Genomic DNA, 10,827 nt, shown 5'->3' with positions numbered 1-10,827 from the left:
GTCGCTGGGCTTCCTGTGTTACAGTCATAGCCCCGTTTCCCCGGAGAAAGGTAACTACTGCGTCTGTTGTATCAGCTCTGGCGTTATTTAGTTGAGCACATTTTGGTTGTGTGTTGCACTCAGCTGCGCACACAAAAGCAGCTCGTTTGTTTTTTTCTGTCGCCCAAGGGGTTTTTTCATTTTTAGCACTCTGGTTCCCCCTTGTGGTGACTGAATCACGTTACCGTCAAGCTCTTGAGTAGGAACAGGTGTGTTCCATTTGGTTGAGCTTGACGGTATAACTCACTGATTTGTTTTGTGTTAGTTCATTTTGTGTGGGTGTTTTTTGAGTTGGTTTTTGTGTGGGCTTTTCTTTTTTGTTGTCCACTATTTGTCTGGGGGTGTGACCCTGTAGCCTTTGCTAAACAAGAACAAAAACAAAAAAAAAAAGAAAAACGGGGACCCAAACAACTGTGTGTTGGTCTGTTTTTTTTTCTTTTGTTTCTTTTTGTTTCCCATCCCCAGGGTTAGATGGAACGGTCCCCTGGGGGGTGATGGGGTGGTATTTGGGTTGTTTTTTCTCTTTGTTTTTTGTTGTGCCCTCTCTTCTCCTCTGACTCCAGCCGGGTGTGCCGTAGTGTCGGCATTGCTGGAGGGGTGCAGTTAGGTTGTGCTGGGCATTTCCCAGGTGGCCTCTGCACCCGGGAGGGGAGGGGGGGGGGGGGTTTGGGGGTTTTTTTTTGTTTTCCCTCCCCCAGTTTCCGCCCTCAGGGTTTGACTGTGGTGTCCTCTGGGGGGGAAAAGGCGTTGGGTCCATCTAGCCGTGGACGGCCGGGGCTGGGTCCATTGGTCGTGAGGGGAGGCGTCTCCTGGGGTTGACGAGTGGTCCTCTGGGGGGCGCTGGTAGTCCCCGTGGGTGACGGTGGATCCCATAGGGACCTCGGCCGTGGTTATTACTCCTGGAGCTGGCGGGTGGCCCTCTGGGGGGTGTTGGTCCCTGCGTGTCGTTTGGGGGGGAGGAGGGGGGGTATTTTGGCATTTTTGTTTGTGAGCTTACATGTGGGTTGTTTTTCTTTTCTCCCCTTCCCTGGGGTTTGATGGGACGGTCCCCTGGGGCGGGGGGGGTGTTTTGGTTGTTTTGTGTTATGACTAATCACACATGTTTGGTTAAAGGCTGACCGCACAGGTGTAGGAACTCCTGGCCACACCTGTGCTGAGACTGTCAAACAAGGGCAAAGATGCAGCCAGTTCAACCAGTCTGTTGGAGGACGAACGCAGACGCGGTTTCCAGCCATGGTCCCTGGAGGGGGGTGTTTCTCCTGGGCCAGGTGTGTGTGGTCGCCGGGAGGCTTCCCGTGAGGGTGGGGTACTGTTATATGGTTGGGGGGGCCTGGCTGCCGGTTTGTTTGTCTTTTTGTTTTCCTCCCAGGTGGCGTGCATTTGGGACTGAGTGGCTGTGTTGCTGAGGCTGTCAGGACCTCACCCTGATCACCTGCGACTCGTCAGGACTCACAGCTGAGGTGCATCTGGCTGGATTGGAGCATGTTGGCATTTATGACTGGAGTGCACAGTGTGTATTTGCCAGAGACTCGACCTTGTGACCAGACGGGTGAGATCGTCGTCTTGGGAGCCATCTCATCAGCAGCGGACGCTGAGAATGTCCAGGTTTGATGCACGGTTTGTGAAAGAGGAGGGGGTGAGGTCTCACGCTCGTCAGCACACTTCCTGAGACTCGGTTGTTGCGGCCACCTGGGGGGTGTCGGCGGGGTCCTTGGGTCCGAAACAGCTTCTGGCTCCGGACCGTTAGCGCTGCTGGGAGCGCACCACGCCAGGCCGCACCTTTCTGTTATTACATTTTCACTGTTATGTATTAAATTCAGTTAGCCTTTGTACCGTGCTCTGCTTATTTCATACTGGGTCCTTCAAACGCTGGTCGGTTCTCCGAGCTGCGTCCGACACATAACACTAGGGAGGTGTTCCAAGTACGTCCACCTGGGAGGAGATGCCGGAGAACCCCCAGGACTCGGTGGAGAGATTACATCTCCACACTGGCCTGGAAACGCCTTGATATCACCCAGTAGGAGGTGGTCAATGTGCCCCGGGAAAGGGAAGTCTGGGGTCCTCTGCTGGAGCTGTTGCCCCCATGACCTGATCCCGGATAAGCGTTTGAAGATGAGTGAGTGATATCATCTTTAAGTCTAATCATTACTGAGATACAGTGAGTGGCTATTTCATGAGGAGCAAAGGCCAAACAAAGGGTTTCTGGGTTTTTTTTCAGGAAAAAGCCAAGGAGGCACCCATATTTCACAAGGTTGCACAGCAGATCAATGGCTACTTTACAGAAGTGGGGAGGACCTGGCTGTCTGCCTTGATGGCTACTATCCAGAATCCACGACGGTTCCGTAGTGTGGACGATACTGTGACATGCTGCACCAACGCATACTCCCAGACCTGACCTGTAGCAAATATAAACTTGGGGTCACTGAGTAAGCCAGCAATCGCCTCTCTAGACTGTGTTATTACTAAGATACAGCGAAGGACTAATTTATAAGGGTCAACAGACAAACAAGGGGTTTCTCTTTAATTTTGGAGAAAATCTTCTATTGGTGGCAGCACGGTGGCTTAGTGGTTAGCACTGTTGCCTCACAGCGAGAAGGTCGTGGGTTCACTTCCCGTGGTCTTTCTGTGTGGAGTTTGCATGTTCTCCCCGTGTTTGCGTGGGTTTCCTCCGGGTGCTCCGGTTTCCTCCCACATCCAAAGACATGCGGGTTAGGTGGATCGGAATCTTTAAATTGTCCATAGGTGTGTGTGTGGGTGTGTCTGTGTTTGTTTGTCTGTTTGTGGCCCTGCGACAGACTAGCATCCTGTCCTGGGTGTACCCCGCCTCGCGCTCTATGTCTGCTGGGATAGGCTCCAGCCCCCCGCGACCCTTGGACGAAGCGGTAGAAGATGAATGAATGAATGTTCTGTTAGTTCAAATATAAACTTGGGGTCCAAAAGTAATTGAAGATGAAGATTTGTTCTCTAGCTGTTACTGAGCTCTGAGTAGGTGAATTTTGTTGGGGGATTTTGGCCGTTACCATAGTAACATTTCAAGTACTAACACAGCAGCCCATCAGAGTCCATTAGAGACTAAATTAAACTATCACCAGTGGTTACTGACATATGTGGAAGCATGTATGGACAGGTGTATATGTATTTTTTATTTATTTATTTTGATAAACTGTTTAATTTGTATTTTACACTGTCCTTGTTACTCACTGGTATCACTTAGTTGTAGAACAGCTGTAACTATGCAAATGCAGAAGTATGTCTTTAAACCTAGCAGAGTTGTGAGGACACTGTGGACTTTTTGCCTTTAATGCAGCAGTCTCATCATGCAGAGATGCATCCGTTCTGCACTCCATTTCTCCTTACCTCCCTCCTACTACTGTCCCTCATCACCTCCCACCCCTCCCTGCTCCTTTCCACTGCACAGAGTTAAAGCCAGAGCCTGCAGTGACTGATCACACTAGCCCAAAAGATCCAGAGAAGAGGCGAAAGCAACTCTCAGTTCCCTGAAGAAAACTAAAAAAACGAGAAAACTGGAACGCGGTCCGGGTCGACTCAAAGGGGCTGTGCCACAAAACCGAGAAAGGGCCAAATTGCATGAGGGCATTTAAAATAATTCTCCTTCAGCAGAGCTGCAGCTGCTCCTGTGCTTAATCGCCAAGAAAGGAGAGTAAATATACCGAGTGGACAGTAAAGCAGGAGGAGAGAAAAGTGACTGGAATGATAAAATGAGAAGGTGAGTTCTGGATAAAGAGTGTTTTTATGTAGACAGATTGTGCAGGGAAGCATGTACTGCAGTTTCAGCAGTGGAGTGCTCCTGGCCGTGTCTTTGCCTGCTTTAGAGCAGCTGATGCATTGCTTCTCTCTGGAGTCATTAATAAAACCCATCTATTATGCCGTTTCTCCTCTGAGGGCAAGAGACTGCACTGACAACCACTGACAATTAAACACACAAACTGAAGCCGGCAAGAAGACGACGGGGATTCGTCATCCTTTCTGAAGTCAGATTCTTGACAAAAAATAAATAAATAAATAAAATAAATCAAGCCAGTTTTTAGAAAAAGGCCATTTTCAAACTTTTTTTTATGAAATTAAACTCATGATGCACAGGTAATATACAAGCACAAGAGGGAAACGCATCGCTCAGGCCAAGAGGAAACTGGTAAATTTGGAGGTGGTCCACCAAGTAGGTGTGCAGAGCAGTCAGGTGGTGGGCTACCAATCTGAACACCTGGGCTTGAGTCCCAGCCACTCTACATGTCTCTGTTCTTTGACAAAATACTTTATCTGCATTGTCCCAGTCCACCCAGCTGTGAATGGGGACTGGTCTGGACTTGTATTGTGAGGAAGCATCAGCTACTACATTTTGGACATGCATGCCAAGTTTCACTTGGCTGCGGCAGATAGCTCATTACTTTCAGTTGTCTGCCTGGGTGGTTGCCATCCAGGGCCCAGGGTGGCTCCATAGTGTGGTGGATTCAGCAAAGTATGGCACCAGCACATGCTCCTAGACTTATTTTGATTTTGCTTGGCTGGAGAAGTAACCTGTGGTGGACAACCATCCCATCCTAGGGTCATCATAGGATCTCATCTACTTTGTGCTGTGGTATTGATGAGTATTAGCACCAATGGGCCTCAGGTTTGTTTAAGACTTACTTTACTGAATAGGACAAATGTAAAAACATTTTTTTTAACCCTAAAACCTTTTAGGGTTGAGATAGGATCATGCCAAAAATCAGTTACATTCTGACCAAATTAGAAGATGTTGTAGCAAACAGAAATGAAGTGGGATTCTGCAAACCGTGGCAAGTCCAAACATGACTTTTTCAGATTCTCGTTGGATTGTGATGGAAAATCAAGTATGCACCAACAATACCTGAGTTATGAACTTATGAAATTTGAAGATGATGTGATATGAAGTGGAATTCTGGAAAGCTTCTACAGGTCCAGCAGGGAAGTCAGGTGATTGAGTCCAAATTCCTTGCATCAAAAATGTGCTTCTAATGTAGCTTTATTTTGTGTGCATGTGTTCCAATCCACTGTGAAGCTGTAACTGTTGGTGCAACAAACTACGGTTGCACTATGCACACTTTCTTGGCTGTAACTCCTCAATTAATGAATTCATTACTTTTTCACGAACTGCTCCAGCTAAAGCTAAAAGGCTGCACTACAACCACGACTGTTTGGTTTCAACACCGTTGTGGTGGTGCACAGAGGGAAAAACCGCCATTGTCCAAATACTTATGGATCTGATTGTACACGCACACACGCACACTCATCTTCAAACACTTACATCTATTAAGAGTCACGGGGGCTGGAGCCAATCCCAGCAGTCGTAGGGCATGAGGCGGGGTACACCCTGGACAGGATGCCAGTCTGCCCCCGGGCCACATATAGACAAACAAACACATTCACACCTGCAGACACACCTATGGACCATTTAAAGTTTCCAATCCACCTAACCTACATCATGTCTTTGAATGTGGGAAGAAGCCGGAGCACCCGGAGGGAACCCACGCAAACACGGGCAGAACATACAAACTCCATATAGAAAGGCCACAGGTGGGAACCTTTTTGCTGTGGGGCAACAGTGCTAACCACTAAGCCACCATGCAGCCGACCTGACTGTATATATGCATTTATATGCATGCAACAAAAACAGACGTATTCATTGTACACCTCCGCATTTATCATGTTTTTACAGGCATTGAATACACAATTTGATGCCACTTCCGCTTTCAGTGTTTGTGGATGATGAGGAATTCCAAGTCATTTCTAATATTCCTTTTTCCTTGTGTTCCTTTTAGCTGGCACATGCTGATCAGTGTCTCCCTGTATGAAGCCCTACTGCAGCTGCTGGTCATGCTGTCATTGGGTTTGCGTGTCCTCGCAGTGTGCCCCTCCATGTGCTCCTGCAGCCGCAGCCACAGAGAGGTTGACTGTTCCTGGAGGGCTCTGAGGGAGCTCCCCGACGGCCTGCAGCACAACCTTCGCTCCCTCAACTTGTCCCACAACCGGTTTCACAGTCTTGATGGCCAGCTCACTGCATACACCCATCTCCGTGTTCTTGATTTGTCTCACAACAGGCTGGACCACCTGCCCATGAGGTTACCACGGTCCCTCTGGCAACTGTACGCCGCCTCCAACCGCATCCACATGCTGGATAAGAATGATACCGTCAACCAGTGGAATCTGCAACGACTTGACCTTTCCCATAATAAGATAGAACGGGCTGTCTTCATTAACAACACAATGACCAATCTGCGCATGATAAACCTAAGCCACAATCACTTCTGGACTTTGCCCACCAACATGCCAATGCACCTGGAGACCATCGACCTGTCCCACAACCTGCTGGTTAAGGTGCTGCCAGGCTCTCTAGACCGGCTTCCCAGACTAACTCACTTCTTTCTGCATGCTAATCGCTTTTCCACACTGCCGTTTGGAGTCTTAGACAAGATAACAGCACTTAGACTTATCACCCTGGGCAACAACCCTTGGTCCTGCCACCTGCCTAATGCCCTCGCCTACTTAATCTCCTGGACTCAGCATACCACCACCTTTGTCCTGGGCTGCCCCTGCCACACCCAGGCTATTTGTGGAGGGGTGAACCCTGGTAGGAAGAAAGATGAGCACTTTGCCTCCTACAATTTGCCCCCCTTAACAGCAAGTGCCGAGGACCAGAGTTCTGTACCTGCTCAGGTCACCGCCACCTGGTGGTGGTACAGGTCCTTTTCTACTCAGCTAAGCACAAGATTACACCAACCCTTCACAGCCACACCCATCGGCTTCTCCACCCCATCACCTGGCACCGTGGGTCTCCACCTAACAACCAAGTACCTTTCTGCAACTAATATCCACCCTAATTCCCATTTCATTTTTGGGCAAGAAAAAATCTCCCCCATGAACCGACTGGGCAACACTGACGCCATGAGTGAGGCAAGCTCCATCTCTAATACATCCATCCCTGTTGACACCGGTATGGCCACAGACCAGTTCTTCATGACGCAGAACCCTTCTCTCCACACTAAGAAAACTACGACCCTTCGCACCAGGAGTGTGAGGAGGCCAAATCAGTCCCTTGCAAGTGGTATCAACAAGGCCGACATAGCTTCTGCACCTTGCTCCTCGTTTATCCAGAACCTGATCTTGTCCTTCATCCTGCATCAACATGTATTTTGAGGGAAAAGGAAATGCCACAGTGTCAAATTTGAGTTTACAGCACACGTATTTACAGCATGCACACAACTCTTGATGGCTGCAGACTGGTAATTTTGCACAAGCTGAGCACTTCAGCAAAAGACTATTAAAGCTATTCAACAAGCTAATGCAGCTCAACATGCATTTTAATCAGTGATGCAATGTACACACACATACACATACTCACACAGACAAAGTTTTTCTGGTCTATAAGAAAAAATATGTTCCTGTTTCCTATTTCTTTAAATTGAAAGGTGCTGCTGCTTGCCAGCCCCCTCTTGAAAGGCAGAGGGGTATCTCTGCCTACTTGTCCCATCAACCATGTGGTCACACAGGACAGATCTGTTCAGCATGCCTGTCCCAAACAGCATACTGGTGACAAGATATGGACTTCTGTGACATATGTCACAGATGTCTAAAACAACCATTTCAGGTCAAAATTTTGATGACAGCAGGATAGATTCCATATCTAAGGACATAAAATTGTGAGACTTAAAAGGGGTTATTGCAGACCCTCAGCCACATTTAACTGAATTTGGGAGACAAAAGTGAATTTTTGGCAATAGGACTCCTTTAAAGAGTATACAGTAGGTAAAATAAGTATTGAACACATTTTTCTCAGTAAATATATTTCTAAAGGTGCTATTGACATGAAATTTTCAACAGGTGTCACAAGTTACCTATAGATGAAAAAAAAATAAGTGCAGAATTTAAGTTATGTGTAATAAAATAGAATGACACATGTAAAACGTATTGAACAAGCTTACTGAAATTTATGTCATACTTGGTATAAAAGCCTTTATTGGTAAAGACGGTGTCAAGACGCCTCCTGTATGGAGAAACTAGTCACATGCATGACTCAGATGTGATTTTTGGCCCATTCTTCCACACAAACAGTCTTCAAATCTTGAAGGTTCTGTGGACCTCTTCTATGAACTCTGATCTTGAGTTCTATCCATAGATTTTCTATTGGATTCAAGTCAGGTGATTGGCCTGGCCATTCTAGCAGCTTTATTTTTATTCTCTGAAACCAACTGACAGTTTCCTTGGCTGCGTGTTTAGGATCACTGTCTTGCCAAAATGTCCACCCTTATTTCATTTTCATTTTCCTGGTATATTTTTTATCAAAAGTCCTGGTACATTTTCCCATTCATCCTTCCTTCAATTATATGAAGTTTGCCAGTGCCGGATGCTGAAAAACAGCATCCGTCACTGGCACCCATTTGGGTCCATTTGATCTCCAAACATGGTGTCTACTATGGCATCCAAAGAGTTAAATTTTGGTCTCATCTGACCAGACTATATTCTCCCAGTATTTCACAGGCTTGTCTAAATGTTACGCTGCAAACTTTAAACCTGCTTCTTTCTTCAGCAATGGAGTTTTGGTGAGCATGCACACAGGCCATGCTGGTTGCGTTTTCTTCTTCTTTTGGCTGTTCCCATTAGGGGTCGCCACAGCAGATCAATGTTTTCCATCTCACCCTGCCCTCTGTATCTTCCTTTGTCACACCAACCACCTGCATGTCCTCCCTCAGCACATCCATAAACCTCCTCTTTGCTCTCCCTCTTCTCCTCCTCCCTGGTGGCTCCATCCTTAGCATCCTTCTCCCTATACATCTTCTCAACACACTCTCCTCACTTGTCAACACATTACCATGTTCCACCACCACGTCTCCTTGTCTTCCTTCCACTGTCCAGATGTCACACCCAGTACCTTTCTAGCTGTTTCCCTCACCACATCTGCAGTACTTTTTCCAGTTGTCCAAAATTGCTTCCCTCCATCCAGTGCCTGTCTCACCTGCTCACTGAATTTCATACAGCAGTCTTCCTCCTTCAGCTTCTACCATCTCATCCTTTGTTGAGCTCTCACTTTCTTCTTCTTCTTCTTCTTCTTCTTCTTCACCACTTCTAAAGTCATCCTACAAACCACTATTCTATTCTGTTGAGCTTCACTTTGCCTTGACAACACATTGCAGTCTCCAATTTTTTTTTGCTTGCATCTCTTACAAAGAATGTAGTCCATCTGTGTGCACATTCTGCCACTCTTAAATGTCACCTTTGTGCTCCTCTCTTTTCTTAAAGTACGTATTTATCACAGCTATTTCCATCCTTTTTGCATAATCAACGACCATCTGCCCTTCTACATTCCTGTCCTTGATATCTTATCTACCCATTACTTCCTCATGACCTCTGTTCCCTTCGCCAACTTGCCCACTGACATCTGCTCCTATCACCACTTTTTCATGCTTGGGCACACTCTCCACCACCTCATCTAACTCACTGGAAATCTTCTTTCTCCTTCATCTCACAAACTACCTGTGGGGCATATGTACTGATGATATTCATCATCACTCCTTCAATTTCCAACTTCACACTCACCACCCTATTGGATATGCGCTTAACCTAACACACTCTTAACATAGTAAAGTAAGTAAAATAAATGGACTGCATTTATATAGCACTAGGTGATGGTCTAGTGGTTAAGGTGTTGGGCTTGAGTTGGGTTCAAATCCCCGCCTGACTGAAAATCACTAAGGGCCCTTGGGCAAGGCCTTTAATCCCCTATTGCTCCCGGTGTGTAGAGAGCGTCTTGTATGGCATAATTGTAAAGCGCTTTGAGCGTCTGATGCAGACGGAAAGCGCTATATAAATGCAGTCCATTTATCATTTACCATTTATTTCCATCTGCATCAGACGCTCAAAGCACTTTACACACTAATGCCTCACATTCACCCCATGTGAGGGTGCTGCTATACAAGCTACTCACTACACACCAGGAGCAACTAGGGATTAAGGACTTTGCCCAAGGGCCAGTCAGGCTGGATTTGAACCGAGGTTCCTCTGGTCTCAAACCCAACGCTTTAACCACTAGACCATCACCTCCCCTAAGTCCCTTTGGCTGGTCCTTGTTTGCACTCGAGGGTCACCACAGCAAATGCAAGATGGATCTGGATGTTGAATTGGCACAGGTTTTACGCTGCACTGTAAAATATAATAAGTTGACTTTACTTTAAAAAAAATATGCAAAGTCGTTGCCTTAAAAAAAGTAATTTATGTTAACTTAGATACATTAGATTTGATTAACTAATTTGTTGTTAGTTCTCTGTACTCAAATGAACTTAAATAAATTATATTCTAGTAACTTATTCATTTTGAGTTTGCAGTACTCAAATAAACTTAAAAACCTAGATTATAGTAACTTGTTTATTTTGAGTTTACAGTAGTCAAATAAATTAGATTACAGTAACTTATTTACTGTGAGCATCCAGTACACAAATGAGAGCGTAATTCTCTTTAGTTTTGTTCATCCTTCATATTCAGGTAAATTTAATTTTCTTGAAGCTACAGCTAACCACTAACTTTTAGTATTGACTCCGGTACACTGTCAGCTACACAGGCCATTTTTGTGTTTAAGCACCGCTGACACTTCTGAGGAAAAACAAAGGCGATCACAAATCCAACACAAACAACGAGTCAGAGCTTCTGTCTTTGAGCGCTCTGCCAACTGCTGTAAGGACAAGTCCTTTACTTTCAACATGGAACAGTACTGGCGTGTCACATAGGACATTAAAAGCAAAGCACTTTTGACTTATGGTT

At 46.1% G+C, this 10,827-nt stretch overlaps 1 protein-coding gene across 1 annotated transcript; it reads left to right on the top strand.

Moving 5' to 3' along the window:
- The first annotated feature begins 3,413 nt into the window (after nucleotides 1-3,413).
- On the top strand, nucleotides 3,414-7,375 carry LOC117517657 (oligodendrocyte-myelin glycoprotein-like). Its single transcript, XM_034178766.1, has 2 exons — nucleotides 3,414-3,766; nucleotides 5,838-7,375. Exons 1-2 carry the CDS (start codon nucleotides 3,759-3,761, stop codon nucleotides 7,210-7,212), a joined length of 1,383 nt encoding a protein of 460 aa, XP_034034657.1. The 5' UTR covers nucleotides 3,414-3,758; the 3' UTR covers nucleotides 7,213-7,375.
- Nucleotides 7,376-10,827: the final 3,452 nt, after the last annotated feature.

This window comes from Thalassophryne amazonica, chromosome 9 (genome assembly GCF_902500255.1).
Source record: "Thalassophryne amazonica chromosome 9, fThaAma1.1, whole genome shotgun sequence".
Taxonomy (NCBI): domain Eukaryota; kingdom Metazoa; phylum Chordata; class Actinopteri; order Batrachoidiformes; family Batrachoididae; genus Thalassophryne; species Thalassophryne amazonica.
Note: the sequence above shows the minus strand (reverse complement) of the source record. Positions and strands in the feature narration are given on the sequence as shown.